The sequence below is a fragment of the Coregonus lavaretus genome (genome assembly GCF_964263955.1).
Source record: "Coregonus lavaretus genome assembly, chromosome: 15".
In the NCBI taxonomy this organism is placed as follows: Eukaryota; Metazoa; Chordata; class Actinopteri; order Salmoniformes; family Salmonidae; genus Coregonus; species Coregonus lavaretus.
In genome coordinates, this window is record NC_140002.1 from 17,463,784 (window position 1) to 17,484,672 (window position 20,889).

The 20,889-nt window shown below is 41.6% G+C and overlaps 1 protein-coding gene across 1 annotated transcript in view; it reads left to right on the forward strand.

The window, feature by feature from the left end:
• Positions 1 to 20,889, forward strand: part of LOC311142021 (protein turtle homolog B-like) — a gene marked incomplete at both ends in the record, with an annotated part of 209,409 nt that overhangs the window by 160,817 nt on the left and 27,703 nt on the right. The window contains 5 exons of the mRNA XM_084177567.1: positions 3,923 to 4,098; positions 4,499 to 4,725; positions 12,799 to 12,883; positions 16,507 to 16,671; positions 16,818 to 16,863. Of these exons, the coding sequence (XP_084033693.1) occupies positions 3,923 to 4,098; positions 4,499 to 4,725; positions 12,799 to 12,883; positions 16,507 to 16,671; positions 16,818 to 16,863 (699 nt within the window). The remainder of the gene's footprint in view (positions 1 to 3,922; positions 4,099 to 4,498; positions 4,726 to 12,798; positions 12,884 to 16,506; positions 16,672 to 16,817; positions 16,864 to 20,889) is intronic.

A 20,889-nucleotide genomic window follows, 5' to 3' on the forward strand; every position in this document is an offset into this window, starting at 1 on the left:
CATTCCTCCATGCAGATTTCCTCTAGAGCAGTGATGTTTTGGGGCTGTCGCTGGGCAACACGGACTTTCAACTCCCTCCAAAGATTTTCTATGGGGTTGAGATCTGGAGACTGGCTAGGCCACTCCAGGACCTTGAAATGCTTCTTACGAAGCCACTCCTTCGTTGCCCGGGCGGTGTGTTTGGGATCATTGTCATGCTGAAAGACCCAGCCACGTTTCATCTTCAATGCCCTTGCTGATGGAAGGAGGTTTTCACTCAAAATCTCACGATACATGGCCCCATTCATTCTTTCCTTTACACGGATCAGTCGTCCTGGTCCCTTTGCAGAATAACAGCCCCAAAGCATGATGTTTCCACCCCCATACTTCACAGTAGGTATGGTGTTCTTTGGATGCAACTCAGCATTCTTTGTCCTCCAAACACGACGAGTTGAGTTTTTACCAAAAAGTTCTATTTTGGTTTCATCTGACCATATGACATTCTCCCAATCCTCTTCTGGATCATTCAAATGCACTCTAGCAAACTTCAGACGGGCCTGGACATGTACTGGCTTAAGCAGGGGGACACGTCTGGCACTGCAGGATTTGAGTCCCTGGCGGCGTAGTGTGTTACTGATGGTAGGCTTTGTTACTTTGGTCCCAGCTCTCTGCAGGTCATTCACTAGGTCCCCCCGTGTGGTTCTGGGATTTTTGCTCACCGTTCTTGTGATCATTTTGACCCCACGGGGTGAGATCTTGCGTGGAGCCCCAGATCGAGGGAGATTATCAGTGGTCTTGTATGTCTTCCATTTCCTAATAATTGCTCCCACAGTTGATTTCTTCAAACCAAGCTGCTTACCTATTGCAGATTCAGTCTTCCCAGCCTGGTGCAGGTCTACAATTTTGTTTCTGGTGTCCTTTGACAGCTCTTTGGTCTTGGCCATAGTGGAGTTTGGAGTGTGACTGTTTGAGGTTGTGGACAGGTGTCTTTTATACTGATAACAAGTTCAAACAGGTGCCATTAATACAGGTAACGAGTGGAGGACAGAGGAGCCTCTTAAAGAAGAAGTTACAGGTCTGTGAGAGCCAGAAATCTTGCTTGTTTGTAGGTGACCAAATACTTATTTTCCACCATAATTTGCAAATAAATTCATAAAAAATCCTACAATGTATTTTTCTGGATTTTTTTTCCTCATTTTGTCTGTCATAGTTGACGTGTACCTATGATGAAAATTACAGGCCTCTCTCATCTTTTTAAGTGGGAGAACTTGCACAATTGGTGGCTGACTAAATACTTTTTTTCCCCACTGTATATATATATATATAGCTACATTTCAACAGAGAAGATTAGATGCACCAACAGTGTATATACGGTAATATACTCACTGACAACAAGCATAATGTACACAACCACAAAAGCCAACGAAGCATAATAAATCCACTGACAGTGACGTAATATACACACCCTCATAGTGAATGCATCATAATATACACACCCTCATAGTGAATGCATCATAATATACACACCCTCATAGTGAATGCATCATAATATACACACCCTCATAGTGAATGCATCATAATATACACACCCTCATAGTGAATGCATCATAATATACACACCCTCATAGTGAATGCATCATAATATACACACCCTCATAGTGAATGCATCATAATAAACACACCCTCATAGTGAATGCATCATAATATACACACCCTCATAGTGAATGCATCATAATATACACACCCTCATAGTGAATGCATCATAATAAACACAACCTGACGGTTATCATGTCACTTCACATATGCACGATGGCCAAGACCTGAGAGTCACTAGTTGCCGCCTAGGACGCGACCCCGCAATGATTTCCTGGGATTGGGAACGGCGGGAACACCGTCTGCGCGTGGCGTGTGCTGTAAATCACAGGGAGGTGTGTTGACAGTCAGCACAAAGTAAACACATTGTGATTTATCCCAGCCCCTAACCCCCAGCCTCTATCATGTACACCATCATGCAGCTATACATGCTTGTCTGTTATGGGAAGTTATGCCTACGTATTACATGACACGTTGACATTGTATACGAGGATCATGACTCCCCCCTCAGGTTGATATACAATGAGGGAAAAAAGTATTTGATCCCCTACTGATTTTGTACGTTTGCCCACTGACAAAGAAATGATCAGTCTATTAAAAAAAAATCAGACGGGCATGTATATGTGCTTTCTTGAGCAGGGGGACCTTGCGGGCGCTGCAGGATTTCAGTCCTTCACGATGTAGTGTGTTACCAATTGTTTTCTTGGTGACTATGGTCCCAGCTGCCTTGAGATCATTGACAAGATCCTCCCGTGTAGTTCTGGGCTGATTCCTCACCGTTCTCATGATCATTGCAACTCCACGAGGTGAGATCTTGCATGGAGCCCCAGGCCGAGGGAGATTGACAGTTCTTTTCTGTTTCTTCCATTTGCGAATAATCGCACCAACTGTTGTCACCTTCTCACCAAGCTGCTTGGCGATGGTCTTGTAGCCCATTCCAGCCTTGTGTAGGTCTACAATCTTGTCCCTGACATCCTTGGAGAGCTCTTTGGTCTTGGCCATGGTGGAGAGTTTGGAATCTGATTGATTGCTTCTGTGGACAGGTGTCTTTTATACAGGTAACAAACTGAGATTAGGAGCACTCCCTTTAAGAGTGTGCTCCTAATCTCAGCTTGTTACCTGTATAAAAGACACCTGGGAGCCAGAAATCTTTCTGATTGAGAGGGGGTCAAATACTTATTTCCCTCATTAAAATGCAAATCAATTTTAAAAAAATTTGACATGTGTTTTTCTGGATCTTTTTGTTGTTATTCTGTCTGTCACTGTTAAAAAAAACCTACCATTAAAATTAATAGACTGATCATTTCTTTGTCAGTAGGCAAATGTACAAAGTCAGCAGGGGGATCAAATACTTTTTTCCCTCACTGTACATGTTAGTGTATAGTGTTATCTTTCTGACCCCTGTTTATAGTAAGATAAACCCACGGTCCCACAGTGGTCTCATACGTTGCTATCTATTTAGGCCTACACGATGTTACAATATGAATGGAGACTGATGCCATGCATACTCACTGGAAAGTATAAGAACTCATTCACCTAAATTACTTTTTCAGGGAGATCTGTTTCAGTCAATGTCAGAAAGGTGGTGTTGTACCGAAAGCATGGCCCATCTTTAGCTTCCATGGGAATTTGCACGGCTGAGCGCAGCATGGGCTTACCACCATCAACTGTATTACTGTGTGAAATCATTTGACTGAAATACTGTGAAATAACATGCTGTAAATGAAATGCTCTAACAGAAATGATCTTACTGAAATGATACGGACATAATGACATCACTGAATTGACTGGACTGCAATGGTGTATCACTGAAATGACATTCCAGAAATCCTGTTACAGAACTGACAGGACAGAAATCCTGTTACAGAACTGACCGGACAGAAATTATTGTTACTGAACTGACAGGACAGAAATCATGTTACAGAACTGACCGGACAGAAATGAACGTTACTGAACTGACAGGACAGAAATGAACGTTACTAAACTGACAGGACAGAAATCCTGTTACAGAACTGTCCGGACAGAAATTAACGTTACTGAACTGACAGGACAGAAATGACCGTTACAGAACTGACAGGACAGAAATGACCTTTACTGAACTGATAGGACTGAAACGACCGTTACTGAAGTGACAGGACAGAAATGACCGTTACTGAAATGACCGTTACTGAAATGACAGGACAGAAATGACTGTTAATGAACTGACAGGACAAAAATGACTGTTACTGAACTGACAGGGTGTATTGACTAAAAGGGCCTCTCCATTTCCACTCCTATGTGTATTTCTCTCATCCCCCTCTCCCATGCCTGTTCTCCTATCTTCTTTCTTGCGTCCCCCTCTTCCTCGCAGGGTGAAGAGGGAGCAGCTGGGCCCACATGACTGGCTGTCTATGCTCGTGCCTTCTGGCCAGACGTGGCTGGTAGTGCCCGGCCTGGAGCCCCAGACGGCCTACCAGTTCAGTGTCCTTGCGCAGAACAAGCTGGGCACGGGCCCCTTCAGCGAGGTCGTCACTGTGAACACACTAGGTGGGTATTACGGTATTCACCTCTGACCTACAGTATATGACCTATTGGACTGGGGAAGAAAGTGAGGCATGAGTGATCTTACCTGGCGTGAACACTGGTGTGACTACAAGATGGCAGCTAGGGAAAAGTTGTGATGGTAATTAATTGAATGATGTGTGGTTTTGTTGTTAATAGTGATGTATGCAGTGGTGTTGGTGGCAGCAGCTGTAGTAGTAATATGTTGTGGTTTTAAAAGTTGCCCATCGACTTTCTAAAGAACTCGTGCCAACAATTGCAGTTACACTGCTACTGCATTTGAAATACAGCTCTCTAACCCCTCCCAGTCTCTCTTTCTCTTTCCAACTCTCCATCTCACCCCCTCTCTCTCTTTATCTCTCTCTCTCTTTTTCTCTCCGTCCAGTATTTCCTATAAGTACCCCTGAACCACTGGTGCTGCTTACCTCACCACGATGCCTCATAGCCAATCGGACGCAGCAGGGCGTCTTGCTCATGTGGATCCCGCCGGCCAACCACACGGCTCCGATTGAACGCTACGTCATGGAGTTCCGCCTGGGGGAGAGGTGGGATGTCCTAGACGATGCCATCCCCGCCGGAGAGACAGAGCTGCTAGCCAGAGACCTCATTCAGGTAGCTTACTGTTTCATACAGAATGACGGGTGGCCAGTTATCCGCAGGGCTGGTGTGGGCGCAGGCTTTATTCCAGCCAAGCTCATTAACACACCTTCATCCAACACTATGGTTATGACTACACTACATGACCAAAAGTATGTGGACACCTACTCGTTGAACATCTCATTCCAAAATCATGGGTATTAAATAGGAGTTCTGGGAAGGCTTTCCACTAGATGTTGGAATATTGCTGCCGGAACATGGTTCCATTCAGCCACAAGAGCATTAGTGAGGTCGGGCACTGATGTTGGGCAATTAGGCATGGCTCGCAGTCGGCGTTCCAATTCATCCCAAAGGTGTTATTTTTTTTATTTTTTTATTTATTTTTTTTGGGGGGGGGGGGATGGATCAGCTTAATATTGCAGATAGATTGTATCTTCTATCAATGTAATTGTCTGCATCACTTCCAATCCCCCATGTTTTTTTTTTTTTGTATATATATATTCCCCTTTATTACTTTTCAACCCCACCATCCTTTCCCTACTTGGAGTAAATTAGTGAACAACAACGCCCAGGCCTCTACTTCCGGTCTATACTTACTATCTACACCTTATGGACAGAGTTAACTTAACAATAATTATATATATATATATATATATATATATATATATATATATATATTTTTTTTTTTTTTTTTGCTCCTGAACTTCTTCTACTCTCAACCTCTCCGATCATTTTCATGATGTCCATCCGGTTTGCTTCTAAATGCCTTATCTTTCTAACTGTGCTCTTTCCCAAAAGCTCCCAACATACAACCTATATACTTATTATGGACACAGTATGCTTACATTATTAGCTATCTTTGTTATTATTTGTTGTTATTTGTTATTAGTCCCATCCTTCAACTCTATTCAATACCTCCCATCTATCTCTTAACACCATCCATAGAGGATTTCTATTTGCCATATATATTTCAACCGTACTGTGAGGTTTTACAAAAGTTCTGAACCTTTCTATTCTCATTGCTTCTACAGATTGTGAATTAAAAATAAACATTTTTGCTAAAAGTATTATTATATTATTGATTGATTGACTATGACTTTTCAGATCACCCAGTAATGCTATCTGCAAGGTTAGTTCCAGGTAAATATTGCAATCCTTTAGCCATTCCTGGACCTGTGTCCAAAAACAAGCTACAAATGGACAGAACCAAAACAAATGATCTAATGATTCTGTCTCTTCACAGCAAAATCTGTAGAGCTGGGAAGATTGTATCCCCCATATAAATAACATTCTATTGGTAGCAAGAATTTTATATAATAATTTAAATTGAAAGATTCTAATTTTTGAATCCGGTGTCGTTTTGCGTGTCAGTTCATAAACACTATGCCATGGGATCGGTACGTCAAAGATCTCTTCCCAACTATTTTGCAATCTATATGGGACGGCTGTCAATCCTTTGGTCCTTAAGTGAAACTGATATACTTTTTTATTTATCACAGTTTTCCTTAACCAATTATGTTCTTTAATGCAAGGCCGACAGACAAGTTCCTTACTTTCTCCCCCTTCAACTTTCCTCTTCCACTTTTGCGGTAAGGCTGCAATTATTTGGTTGTAATTTTGGGTAGAGCAGACATTTCCATATGTTTTTGTTAGCTGCATGTGCGCGACATAACTCCACCAGTCCTACCGATGATATCATTTACGAAGATTATACCTTTTTTAAACATTCTGTCAAAAAATAAAGGTTTTTTGTCAATTAGTATATTTGAATTTAACCACAATATTTGTTGCATTATTTGTTCTGTCGTTTCTGGAGGATTAAATTGAAATTGCAACCAACTTTCTATGGCTTGTTTTAGAAATAGTGACATTTGGGAGATTATTTCCTTTTCAAATAACTGAAAGTGAGAGGTTGTAATCTGAATAAAGGGAAAAAGGCCTTTCTTGAACAGTGGGTGAGACAATCTTACTAATTTGCTTGAGAACCAGTTCGGATTTAAGTATAACTTTTGGATGACTGAAGATTTTAGTGATAGGTCTAATGCTTTAATATTTAATAATTTCTGTCCTCCGAATTCATATTCATTATATAAATATGCTCTTTTAATTTTGTCTGGCTTGCCGTTCCAAATAAAATTGAATATTTTTTTCTCATATAATTTAAAAAACTGTTTGCTAGGCGTAGGCAAGACCATAAGCAAATAGGTAAACTGGGATAATACTAAAGAGTTAATCAGGGTGATTTTTCCACAAATTGACAGCTATTTTCCTTTCCATGGTAGTAAGATCTTATCTATTTTTGCTAACTTTCTATTAACATTTATTGAAGTGAGATCATTTATTTCCTTTGGGATATGTATTCCGAGTATATCCACATCACCATCAGACCATTTTATTGGTAAACTACATGGTAATGTAAAAATTTTATTTTTTAGTGATCCAATACGTAATATAGTACATTTGTCATAATTTGGTTTTAATCCAGAGAGGTTAGAAAATGTATCTAGATCCTCTATGAGGCTGTGGAGGGATTCTAGTTGTGGATCTAAAAGAAAACATGAATCATCTGCGTACAATGACACCTTTGTTTTTAAGCCCTGTATTTCTAATCCTCTGATATTATTATTGGATCTGATTTTAATAGCTAACATCTCGATGGCCACAATAAATAGATATGCCGATAGTGGACAACCTTGTTTCACTCCTCTTGACAGTTTAAAACTTTCTGAGAAATAGCCATTATTTACTATTTTACACCTAGGGTTACTATACATGATTTTGACCCATTTTATAAGAGATTCTCCAAAATTGAAATGCTCCAGGCATTTATATATAAACCCCAGTCGAACTTTATCAAATGCCTTTTCGAAGTCTGCTATGAATAGCAGGCCTGGTTTCCCATATTTTCCATAGTGTTCTATTGTTTCCAATACTTGCCTTATATTATCTCCAATGTATCTTCCATGTAAAAAACCTGTCTGATTAGAATTAATAATATCCGACAATACCTTTTTAATTCTATGCGCTATACATTTTGCTAGGCTTTTTGCATCACAACACTGAAGTGTAAGGGGCCTCCAATTTTGTAAATGGACTGGATCTTTATATTTTCCACTTGTATCCTGTTTCAGTAATAATGAGATCAGACCTTCTTCTTGAGTGTCAGATAATCTACCATTTACATAGGAGTGGTTAAAACATGCTAATAACGGTCCTCTTAGTATATCAAAAAAGGTTTGGTATACCTCGATTGGTATGCCATCCAACCCTGGAGTTTTCCCGGACTTAAAGTCTTTAATTGCATCCAGAAGTTCCTCCTCTGTAATTTCACCTTCACATGAGTCTTTCTGTGTGGCTGTTAATTTGACATTATCAATAGAAAAAAAATCTCTACAATTAGCTTCAGTTAGAGGAGATGGAGGCGACTGAAAAGAAAACATATGCTTAAAGTACTTTGTTTCTTCCTTCAAAATATCATTTGGTGAATTATGGGTGACTCCGTCAATTGTAACGAGTTTCATTAAGTTCTTTTTGGTAGCATTCCTATGTTGAAGATTAAAAAAGAATTTTGTGCATTTTTCCCCATATTCCATCCAGTTTGCTTTATTTTTATAATATATTACACTTGATCTTTCTTGAATAAGTTTTTCCATTTCTTTTTGTTTTTCCTCTAATTTATTCTGAGCCTCTCTGTTACAGTTTTTATTGCCATCTATCTGTTCTGTTAGACTTTCTATTTCCTTTCTTAGTATAAACTATTTTGACCTAAATTGCTTTTGTTTTCGAGATGAGTACTGAATTGCATGGCCTCTAAAGGCACATTTAAAGGTGTCCCATACAATAAGGGGATTCGCTGTACCTATGTTATGTTGGAAAAAGTCAGTTATAAATTCCTTTGTTCTAATTATAAATAAATTATCATCCAATAGGCTTTGATTAAATTTCCAATATCCTCGCCCACGTGGAAATTCAGTAAGAGTAATGTATATGCCTATTATATGATGGTCCGACCGCATTCTGTCCCCTATCAACACTTTTTTTTACTTTTGGTGCCAACAAGAATGAGATAAGAAAGAAGTCAAGACGACTAGCTTGATTCAGTCTCCGCCATGTATATCTCACTAGATCAGTATATTTAAGCCTCCATATATCTACTAGTTTTAATGTATCCATGACATTCACAATTTCCTTAAGAGCATGTGGGTGATTGTTTGTGGTGTGATTTCCTTTTCGGTCCATTGAGCTATTTAAAACAGTATTATAATCCCCCACCATAATAATATTGTCTTGAGTTGCTTGCAGGCTTGATAATTTATTATATATATTGTCAAAGAATTGTGGATCATCAGCCCAAAGGTGTTCGATGGGGTTGAGGTTAGGGCTCTGTGCAAGCCAGTCAAGTCCTTCCACATCATTCTCGACAAACCATTTCTGTATGGACCTCGCTTTGTGCACGGGGGCATTGTCATGCTGAAACAGGAAAGGGCCTTCCCCAAACTGTTGCCACAAAGTTGGAACCACTGAATAATCTAGAATGTAATTGTATGTTGTAGCGTTAAGATTTCCCTTCACTGGAACTAAGGGGCCTAGCCCGAACCAGGAAAAACAGCCCCAGACCATTATTCCTCCTCCACCAAACTTTACAGTTGAAACTATGCATTGGGGCAGGTAGCGTTCTCCTGGCATCCACCAAACCCAGATTTGTCCGTCGGACTGCCAGATGGTGAAGCGCGATTCCAATGCTCCAGAGTCAAATGACGGCGAGCTTTACACCAATCCAGCCGACGCTTGGCATTGCACATGGTGATCTTAGGCTTATGTGCGGCTGCTCGGCCATGGAAACCCATTTCATGTGCTGACATTGCATCCAGAGGTAGTTTGGAACTCGGTAGTGAGTGTTGCAACCGAGGACAGTCAATTTTTACGTGCTACGCGCTTCTGTACTCGGTGGCCCCGTTCTGTGAGCTTGTGTGGCCTACCACTTTGGGGCTGATCCAATACATTCCCACTTCACAATAACAGCACCTACAGTTGACCGGGGTAGCTCTAGCAGGGAAGAAATTTGACGAACTGACTTGTGGAAAGGTGGCATCCTATGAAGGTGCCATGTTGAAAGTCACTGAGCTCCAGTAAGGCCATTCTACTGCCAATGTTTGTCTATGGAGATTGCATGGCTGTGTGCTCGATTTTATACACCTGTCAGCAACGGATGTGTCTGAAATAGCCGAATCCACTAATTTGAAGGGGTGTCCACATCCTTTTGTTTATATAGTGTATGATGATTGGGGATGGGAGTCAGTTGTGTAGAAAAAAATATGTTCTTCAAAGAAAACAACTATATAACACTTACACTGAGTGTACAAAGCATTAGGAACACCTGCACTTTCGATGACATAGACTGACCAGGTGAATCCAGGTGAAAGTTATGATCCCTTATTGATGTCACCAATTAAATCCACTTCAATCAGTGTAGATGCCTTGAGACAATTGAGGATTGTGTATGTGTGCCATTCGGAGGGTGAATGGGCAAGACAAAATATTTAAGTGCCTTTTGAAGGGGCATGGTAGTAGATGCCAGGCGCACCGGTTTGAGTGTGTCAAGAACTGCAACGCTGCTGGGTTTTTCACGCTCAACAGTTTCCCGTGTGTATCATGAATGGCCACCACTCAACAGACATCTAGCCAACTTGACACAACTGTGGGGAGCATTGGATCAACATGTTCCAGCATCCCTGTGGAACGCTTTCGACACCTTGTAGAGTCCATGCCCCGACAAATTGAGCCTGTTCTGAGGGCAAAAGGGGGTGCAACTCAATATTAGGAAGGTGTTCCTAATGTTTTGTACACTCAGTGTATATGAAAATGATTATTTCATCTTCCTTGTCAGACCCAAGCCTGTCTGATATTTCAAAGAAGTCATGAAACGTTTTAGGATGCTTCTCAAGTGGTACCATATTCCTTATACAGTGAGGGAAAAAAGTATTTGATCCCCTGCTGATTTTGTACGTTTGCCCACTGATAAAGACATGATCAGTCTATAATTTTAATGGTAGGTTTATTTCAACAGTGAGAGACAGAATAACAACTAAAAAATCCAGAGAAACGCATGTCAAAAATGTTATAAATTGAGTTGTATTTGAATGAGGGAAATAAGTATTTGACCCCTCTGCAAAACATGACTTAGTACTTGGTGGCAAAACCCTGACCCACAGAGGTCAGACGTTTCTTGTAGTTGGCCACCAGGTTTGCACACATCTCAGGAGGGATTTTGTCCCACTCCTCTTTGCAGATTTTCTCCAAGTCATTAAGGTTTCGAGGCTGACGTTTGGCAACTCGAACATTCAGCTCCCTCCACAGATTTTCTATGGGATTAAGGTCTGGAGACTGGCTAGGCCACTCCAGGACCTTAATGTGCTTCTTCTTGAGACACTCCTTTGTTGCCTTGGCTGTGTGTTTTGGGTCAGTGTCATGCTGGAATACCCATCCACGACCCATTTTCAATGCCCTGGCTGAGGGAAGGAGGTTCTCACCCAAGATTTGACGGTACATGGCCCCGTCCATCGTCCCTTTGATGCGGTGAAGTTGTCCTGTCCCCTTAGCAGAAAAACACCGGAGTGTGTTCACGGCGGAGTGTGTTACCAATTGTTTTCTTGGTGACTATGGTCCCAGCTGCCTTGAGATCATTGACAAGATCCTCCCGTGTAGTTCTGGGCTGATTCCTCACCGTTCTCATGATCATTGCAACTCTACGAGGTGAGATCTTGCATGGAGCCCCAGGCCGAGGGAGATTGACAGTTCTTTTGTGTTTCTTCCATTTGCGAATAATCGCACCAACTGTTGTCACCTTCTGACCAAGCTGCTTGGCGATGATCTTGTAGCCCATTCCAGCCTTGCGTAGGTCTACAATCTTGTCCCTGACATCCTTGGAGAGCTCTTTGGTCTTGGCCATGGTGGAGAGTTTGGAATCTGATTGATTGATTGCTTCTGTGGACAGGTGTCTTTGGATACAGGTAACAAACTGAGATTAGGAGCACTCCCTTTAAGAGTGTGCTCCTAATCTCAGCTCGTTACCTGTATAAAAGACACCTGGGAGCCAGAAATATTTCTGATTGAGAGGGGGTCAAATACTTATTTCCCTCATTAAAATGCAAATCAATTTATAACATTTTTGACATGCATTTTTCTGGATTTTGTTGTTGTTATTCTGTCTCTCACTGTTCAAATAAACCTACCATTAAAATTATAGACTGATCATTTCTTTGTCAGTGGGCAAACGTACAAAATCAGCAGGGGATCAAATACTTTTTTCCCTCACTGTATGTAGTGTACTACTTTTGACCAGGGCCCATAGGGCTCTTGTTAAAAGTAGTACACTGTATAGGGATTAGGGTGCCATTTGGGACGCATCCTTAGTCTCACATAAGTACACCATTTGGGGAGAGTGATGTGTTAAAGTATAGAAATGTATTTTTCCACCAACGTTGAAAAAAATCTATATTATTTGGTTGTATGTCGGATTGCGCTCCTGGCGTGAAATGTTTAGTGTGTTTTTTTGTCTCATTCTAGCCATCACTCACAGGATGCATCCTAAATGGCACCCTATTTATTTTATAGTGCACTACTTTTGAACACGGTGCAAGTTGTATACTAAATACCCTATCAGCACTATAAATGGAATAGGGTGCAATTTGCGACGAAGTCACATTCTATGCATGTACTTTATTCTAGCATGACTCCCAACACCCACACACACTTCTCTATCACTCATTACACCTATACTGGAGCACATTTCTGCAGCTCGCTTTTTACTCAAGCTATTGAGGTAATTGGACCACTAGGGACTGTATATGTTGCCCTGCCTTTCTCTTCTTCACTAACATACTGTTAGTGATGCGACACATTTTCATGCCCTCTTTGACAGGTCGATTTCCTTGTGGTTTTCCTCCTAAAATGAACAAACTGGTTTCTTTTTTGTAAACAATAGTTTTTATTGACTGTAAGAAGAGTGTGACAGATGTTGCACTAACACAAATACAGTGTTTCCTCTGCCCCTGTCTTACTCTCATCTCCCTGGTGTGTGTGACTTAGGAGGCATGGTATGAGTTCCGGGTCATGGCGGTCATGGAGGAACTGGTCAGCGAGCCCAGTAACACAGTAGGAGTGTCCAGTACAGGTGAGTGAACGACACACCTCTGCATACACATACACGTCTATGGACACCCCTTCATCACACAAAACATATCTAGGATTTGCGAGACAGAGGCATGGGGCAGGTGGCAGACTAAAATGTAGATATTACAGACATTAACTGAAGACATGACAAAACAATGCAAATGGGGAAATAATTGAAGCGATTCATCCTGTAAATAAAAAACTGTAATGGAATTTGGTGGAGTGGTAATTTAATGACCCATTTAAATCCCACATAAAGTGGGGAAAAAAAGTATTTAGTCAGCCACCAATTGTGCAAGTTCTCCCACTTAAAAAGATGAGAGAGGCCTGTAATTTTCATCATAGGTACACGTCAACTATGACAGACAAAATGAGAAAATAAATCCAGAAAATCACATTGTAGGATTTTTTATGAATTTATTTGCAAATTATGGTGGAAAATAAGTATTTGGTCAATAACACAAGTTTCTCAATACTTTGTTATATACCCTTTGTTGGCAATGACACAGGTCAAACGTTTTCTGTAAGTCTTCACAAGGTTTTCACACACTGTTGCTGGTATTTTGGCCCATTCCTCCATGCAGATCTCCTCTAGAGCAGTGATGTTTTGGGGCTGTCGCTGGGCAACACAGACTTTCAACTCCCTCCAAAGATTTTTTATGGGGTTGAGATCTGGAGACTGGCTAGGCCACTCCAGGACCTTGAAATGCTTCTTACGAAGCCACTCCTTCGTTGCCCAGGTGGTGTGTTTGGGATCATTGTCATGCTGAAAGACCCAGCCACGTTTCATCTTCAATGCCCTTGCTGATGGAAGGAGATTTTCACTCAAAATCTCACGATACATGGCCCCATTCATTCTTTCTTTTACACGGATCAGTCGTCCTGGTCCCTTTGCAGAAAAACAGCCCCAAAGCATGATGTTTCCACCCCCATGCTTCACAGTAGGTATGGTGTTCTTTGGATGCAACTCAGCATTCTTTGTCCTCCAAACACGACGAGTTGAGTTTTTACCAAAAAGTTCTATTTTGGTTTCATCTGACCATATGACATTCTCCCAATCCACTTCTGGATCATCCAAATGCACTCTAGCAAACTTCAGACGGGCCTGGACATGTACTGGCTTAAGCAGGGGGACACGTCTGGCACTGCAGGATTTTAGTCCCTGGCGGCGTAGTGTGTTACTGATGGTAGGCTTTGTTACTTTGGTCCCAGCTCTCTGCAGGTCATTCACTAGGTCCCCCCGTGTGGTTCGGGGATTTTTGCTCACCGTTCTTGTGATCATTTTGACCCCACGGGGTGAGATCTTGTGTGGAGCCCCAGATCGAGGGAGATTATCAGTGGTCTTGTATGTCTTCCATTTCCTAATAATTGCTCCCACAGTTGATTTCTTCAAACCAAGCTGCTTACCTATTGCAGATTCAGTCCTCCCAGCCTGGTGCAGGTCTACAATTTTGTTTCTGGTGTCCTTTGACAGCTCTTTGGTCTTGGCCATAGTGGAGTTTGGAGTGTGACTGTTTGAGGTTGTGGACAGGTGTCTTTTATACTGATAACAAGTTCAAACAGGTGCCAATAATACAGGTAACGAGTGGAGGACAGAGGAGCCTCTTAAAGAAGAAGTTACAGGTCTGTGAGAGCCAGAAATCTTGCTTGTTTGTAGGTGACCAAATACTTATTTTCCACCATAATTTGCAAATAAATTCATTAAAAATCCTACAATGTGATTTTCTGGATTTCTTTTCCTCATTTTGTCTGTCATAGTTGACGTGTACCTATGATGAAAATTACAGGCCTCTCTCATCTTTTTAAGTGGGAGAACTTGCACAATTGGTGGCTGACTAAATACTTTTTTCCCCCACTGTAACTGTATGAAAATGATCATGCACAATATATACAGTAAGAGATCCAGAGGGATTGCCAATTCTTATCTGTCAAATGTGACAATGACCATAGGAGTTAGCAAGACAGCACTAACACATCTGGGACCAGGCACGAATACTTCCTGGAACAGCCTGAAAAGTATGACATCACCAAACCCCCTTTCATATTCCTCCTATGTACATTCCACATAAGATTTCCATCTTCGGTGCTGTGAGGTTGAGATACTCCCTACCCTGTGATGCTGCTCTGGTGTGGAGGTCACAGGGAACATATTGTCACAGAAATTGTAACTGTGAGCAACTGTGAAGGCATCGCCAGAGCTGCAAAAAATTCACAAGCGCTTACTTCCTAAACTTGGAAGTACTTTGCTGCCCCCTCATGATGAATTACTTGTACTACATTTCTTTTTATACAGTATTTGAACACAGTCATGCTGAATGACGTTATTTCAAATTCTCCCCAAGATAAAATGAGGAGGGTGGGAACATATCCACTATCCAGTTGTCTTGACAGTCTGTGGTCATGGAAGGATAGTAGATGAGGAAAGGAGTTTCCTAATCCATTTCCATTAAGTGTCTATCGCTTTAGGACCATAAATGATGAGTCGCTGAATCAGGTGAATTAGACAGCCAGTTGGTGTGGTGATTGGCAGGGGCCAGCTAGACACACACACACACACACACACACACACACACGGACATGAACACACACACAGTTGGTGTGGTGACGGTGTCAGAGGAAGGCCCTAAAAATTGTCGAAGACTCCAGCCACCCTAGTCATAGACTGTTCTCTCTGCTACCGCATGGCAAGCGGTGCCGGAGCGTCAAGTCTAGGTCCAAGAGGCTTCTGAACAGCTTCTACCCCCAAGCCATAAGACTCCTGAACAGCTAATCATGGCTACCCGGACTATTTGCATTGCCCCCCCCCCCCCCCCCCTTTACGCTGCTGCTACTCTCTGTTTATTATCTACGCATAGTCACTTTAATAACTCTACCTACATGTACATATTACCTCAATTACCTCGACTAACCGGTGCCCCCGCACATTGACTCGGTACCGGGACCCCCTGTATATAGCCTCGCTATTATGGGGGGGCACCGGTTAGTCGAGGTAATTGAGGTAATAGGTACATGTAGTACTTTCTTAAAACTGCATTGTTGGTTAAGGCTTGTAAGTAAGCATTTCACTGTAAGGTCTACACCTCTTGTATTCGGCGCATGTGACAAATACATTTTGATTTGATTTGATTTGACTGGAAGAGGCCTGCAGATGTCAGGCCCTCCCATACGTAATCAGTTACATTCTCCTTAAAGTCCAAGCCTAGTACAAAGGCTATGTAGAGTTACTCAAGTCATTTACACAATGTAATACACTTTTTTTGCTCACAAGATTGCATGTTTAATGGCTAGACTGGAAAGATTTGCTTTCTAAAATACCAATATGCTTAGTTTACTATACCAATTTAAAGCTAATATACCATAAATACTTATTATTGTGGGTGGATATCGGTCACAGTATTGTTTTGGGTCAAAGACCTGTCCAAGCCTATAGCCTCCTGGCAGACAAGTCACGTCATGTCTCGCTCTCCCACTCTCCCTCTCCCTCTCTCTTCCTGCGTCTCTCTCCCTCTCTCTCCCTCTCCCCCCTCTCCCTATCCTACACACCCCCAAAACACTCTTTCTCCCCTCTTGCCCCTCTCTCTTTCTTTCTCTCTCTTTCACTCGCCCCCCCCTCCTCTCCCCCAGACTTCTTCCCGCCCCCGGAAATGGTAGATGAGGGGGGGCTGGCGCGGCCGGTGGTGGCTGGCATCGTGGCCACCATCTGTTTCCTGGCGGCTGCTGTCCTCTTTAGCACACTGGCAGCCTGCTTCGTCAACAAGCAGCGCCGACGCAAGCTCAAGAGGAGGAGAGGTGAGACACATATAGAGACACACAAGAATTCACAGACAGACACACATACATTTGACAGCTGATATAGCAATATAGTGCTCTCTTGACTTCTCATTGAATTGACATCGAATTTAACATTGAATGAATCCCCCCCACCTCTTTTTCAGACCCCCCTCTCTCGATAACACATTGCAGAAAAAGCGTGGAAACTCCGTAAGTAACCCTAAGCCAACAACGTTTTAATCTTTTTTTTCTTACTTTGCTGCAAATTATGCAAATCAAGGGCAGGGTGCACTGCATCACAACTCAAGGCTTCTGCAGACACGCCCATCAAATAGAGAAAGCCTATTGGCAGGACCACCAATTACTGGCCAGCAAATTAAAATCATGTTGTCCATAATTCCCAACAAAATGTGGCGTAGAGAAAACACATTCGGCTACCTGTTTTCATTCATGTACTTTTAATAGACTAGTAGAGCTGAGCTTGTACACAAGCTTGTGTTTGTCACGGCCCAGGAAGTTCAATCCATCGTTATTGACCTTGTTTTCCTAATAACAGTTGGACTGAACGATCAATACCTGTTGGTCACAGAGAGGTTGTCATGGCCATGTTCACAAACATTGGTGTCTAATCTAGCAACCAAGTCTTTGTGTGCGTTCCCTATATAGTGCATTACTTTTGACCAGAGCCATATGGGGTGCTGGTAAAAAAGTAGTGCACTATAAAGGGAATAGGGTGTAATTTGAGCCGCAGCCCAAGACTTTTAGTATTAAAAGAAAAAAAACCTACATAGAGACATCAATCAAAATCCCTGACATGAAAGGCAGAACATTTGATCATTATTTGACAGACATACTGTTAGATTGGAGAAGTGGTTCTCCCTCAGTTCTTTCCAAGGGCTTCATTTGGCTCCTGTGGCCTCATTAAAATAGCATCTTAATTGCCACATAGATTCTCTCTTTCTCACACTCATTCCTTCTGTGGGCTTTGAGGACTGAACAAGCATATACCATTGAGCTGCATTCCATAGAAGTAGAAAATATTTTGATCCCCTCACTTACAGAGCATGTTTTGTTGAACTCCTGGTGTAGTGGTACTAACATTGCATCAGGACGCACAACCAACATTTTAGGAGAAGAGAATGTGTTATGTCTATAAAGTTGTGTTGTTTTGAATGTCATGTAAGAGATAAAAACAAAACAAAGTAACAGGTAAGTATCCGATTTGTCACCTTAGCCTGTTATTTTTCCAAAAGCTGCCACTTGATTCTGATTCCTGTGTTTAGCCATCGTCTTGGGGCTCCATTTGACCCTTTCAATACTAAAGTGCCGACCCGAACCATAATGTGCTGGTTCGGACGTTTTCCTTCCACATTGTCCTATCCTGCAACGTTTCAGCAACTATGGTGTGTATGTAACCAGGCCAGCCCAGTACAGCTCCGCTTGGCATGGCTCGGCTCAGTAGTAGTGCGAAAAGGGCAATAGGGTATATAGTCAAAAGTTAGCTTTTTTTCTCTCGTGATAATTCAATCTTAACCTAACGTAGCAGGTGTAAAAAAACGCCTGAGCGACGTTCCAACAACCATTTTTCAGGGGAAACGGAAGTTAGGTTGAAAATACTGTATCCCTTAAAAACGGATGTTAGCGCTTTTCTGGCGACCCCACATAGGCTAATCCAACCTAGATGATGTGCAATTATAAATCAGACCACTAGGACACACAGAAGAGCTAACATGCTATTGCTAACCCATATCCTCAGTTCATGGAAGAAAGATGAAGTCAGGTGAAAGCTATGATCAGAGACCAGCTTCAGATACTGAAAGGAGTTAAATCCCTCTCTCGCCCTCTGTGTTAGTATTGGTATAGGGTGAAATTGCTGATCTTCAGTCGCTGATCTTGGGTCAGTTTTGCTTTTCCACACCAATGGTTAAGGTTAGGATTGGGGGAGGGGAAGCTGATCCTAGATCTGTAACTAGGGGAAACTTCACCCCGGAACGTAAGTATTCAGCCTGGACTATGTTCTGTTCTGTCCCCTATGCCTATCTCCTCTACGCTCACTATGTGTTTGACTATAGGTTAGCAGAGGCTCTGGCTGAAAGGCTGCGGTTGAAAAGTGGCTCACTGGCAAAGTACGGCTGGTACATACGAGTTTCCAGAATCCCCTGATTTGTTCTTGTTTTCTCATTATTATTATTTTCTACACTGACAACAATGTTGTTCTTTGATCCTTGTCGAAAATACTTTTTTGGCGCTGGCAGGAACTTGAGCTGTAAACAAATCCAATTAAAGTTTACCATAGTAAAAAACATGCATGCTGTGAATTATGTTTCCTAGCTGTGAATTATGTTTCCTAGCTGTCTTTTTTCATTCATTGGGGACTGCTTCTTCACACCATCCCACCATACTACCCATGCTTCTGTGCAGTGGCGTGTCCAGAACATTTTGAATGGGGCAGCCAAGGTGGGGCAGCGACACAGTTTAGGGGGGCCATAACATTTAGAAACTAGGTGGATAATAATTATGATTGTTCAACACATTAAATGCTTCAGCTTAGGTTTCGTAAATCATAAATCAATTCAAAAAGTATTGTTACAGTGTTTGCATTCAAGGTCAGGATTTTATATAAGAGTATTAGCATACAGCAGTAAATTCACTTGAAAGTGCCATCCAAAGTGCCTATGTGTGCACGCTTGCGCCAATCAGATTTCAGAGGAGGCCGTGGCCACCCTGGCCCACAGGCACTAACTTTACTCAGCTCAGCAGTTTACCATAATACACTAAAACACTTTACTTATCAATGTTATCATGATGAGTTTTCAAATGTTCCCCAAACTCTGAAATCACACACAATAACAACTGACCAAACTGCTGACTGAGCCTAATGAGATAAAATCTCTTATTCTTTAATTCATTATTCTTTAATTAACCACTCTTTTGTGTGTTTTCTCCCCCCAGTTCTAATAACTGCTACCTTTGATAACTTTTGGATAATGGTTTACACAACGTGTCAAGCAGCAATCTCTTGCATTGTACATATGATCCTATTATTTGTGTAATATGCAGTACTCATCATCAACAATGTTGCATACTTTCCATCCACTTGTCATTGAAGACAAAGTGAAGGAGTATGCGTTGACTATCTTTATGCACTTGAATGTTATCTTCCAAATCTCTCTAATCACTGTCCATATTATAAGGCTTGAACATAGTCACAGAAGAAAGAGGACAGAAATTCTAAACAATACATGTTTAATGTATTTTTATCAATGGGGTATTTCTATCTAATGCTAAATTTTTCTTGGATGGCAAGCTGTCATTACTGGCTTCTGTAAATGTTGGCACAAGCCAATTGCACTCCAGCTCACTAAGTCACGTTAGAGTAATAGAACAATGAACCTCCCAACAGTGTTGCTCTAAAATGAATGTATTAACCTCTTCTGACACTAAGAATAATAAGAGCACAGGGCCTAAGACATGCAACTAAGACATTGCTGATATGCCTTTGGTACAGTTTGTTTGTAAGTGTCTGTCCTATAGTTAAATCAACTATTAAAGGGATAAATTGTGCCAGCAGTTACATGTACAGACCATGCTGATTTTAACGTAACAGCTCTGTTCTTTTCACTTGCACTCAAAACTTGCAGTCAAAAGTGTAGACACACTTACTCACTTTCTATATTTTTTACTATTTTCTACATTGTAGAATAATAGTGAAGACATCAAAATTAAGAAATAACACATATGAAATCATGTAGTAACCAAAGAAGTGTTAAAAAATCAAAATATATTTTATATTTGAGACTCTTCAAATAGCCACCATTTGCCTTGATGACATCTTTGCACACTCTTGGCATTCTCTCAACCAACTTCACCTGGAATGCTTTTCCAACAGTCTTGAAGGAGTTCCCACATATGCTTAGCACTTGTTGGCTGCTTTTCCTTCACTCTGCCGTCCGACTCATCCCAAACCATCTCAAGGTTGAGGTCGGGGGATTGTGGAGGCCAGGTCATCTGATGCAGCACTCCATCACTCTCCTTCTTGGTCAAATAGCCCTTACACAGCCTGGAGGTGTGTTGGGTCATTGTCCTGTTGAAAAACAAATGATAGTCCCACTAAGCCCAAACCAGATGGGATGGCATATCGCTGCAGAATGCTGTGGTAGCCATGCTGGTTAAGTGTGCCTTGAATTCTAAATAAATCACAGACAGTGTCACCAGCAAAGCACCCCCACACCATAA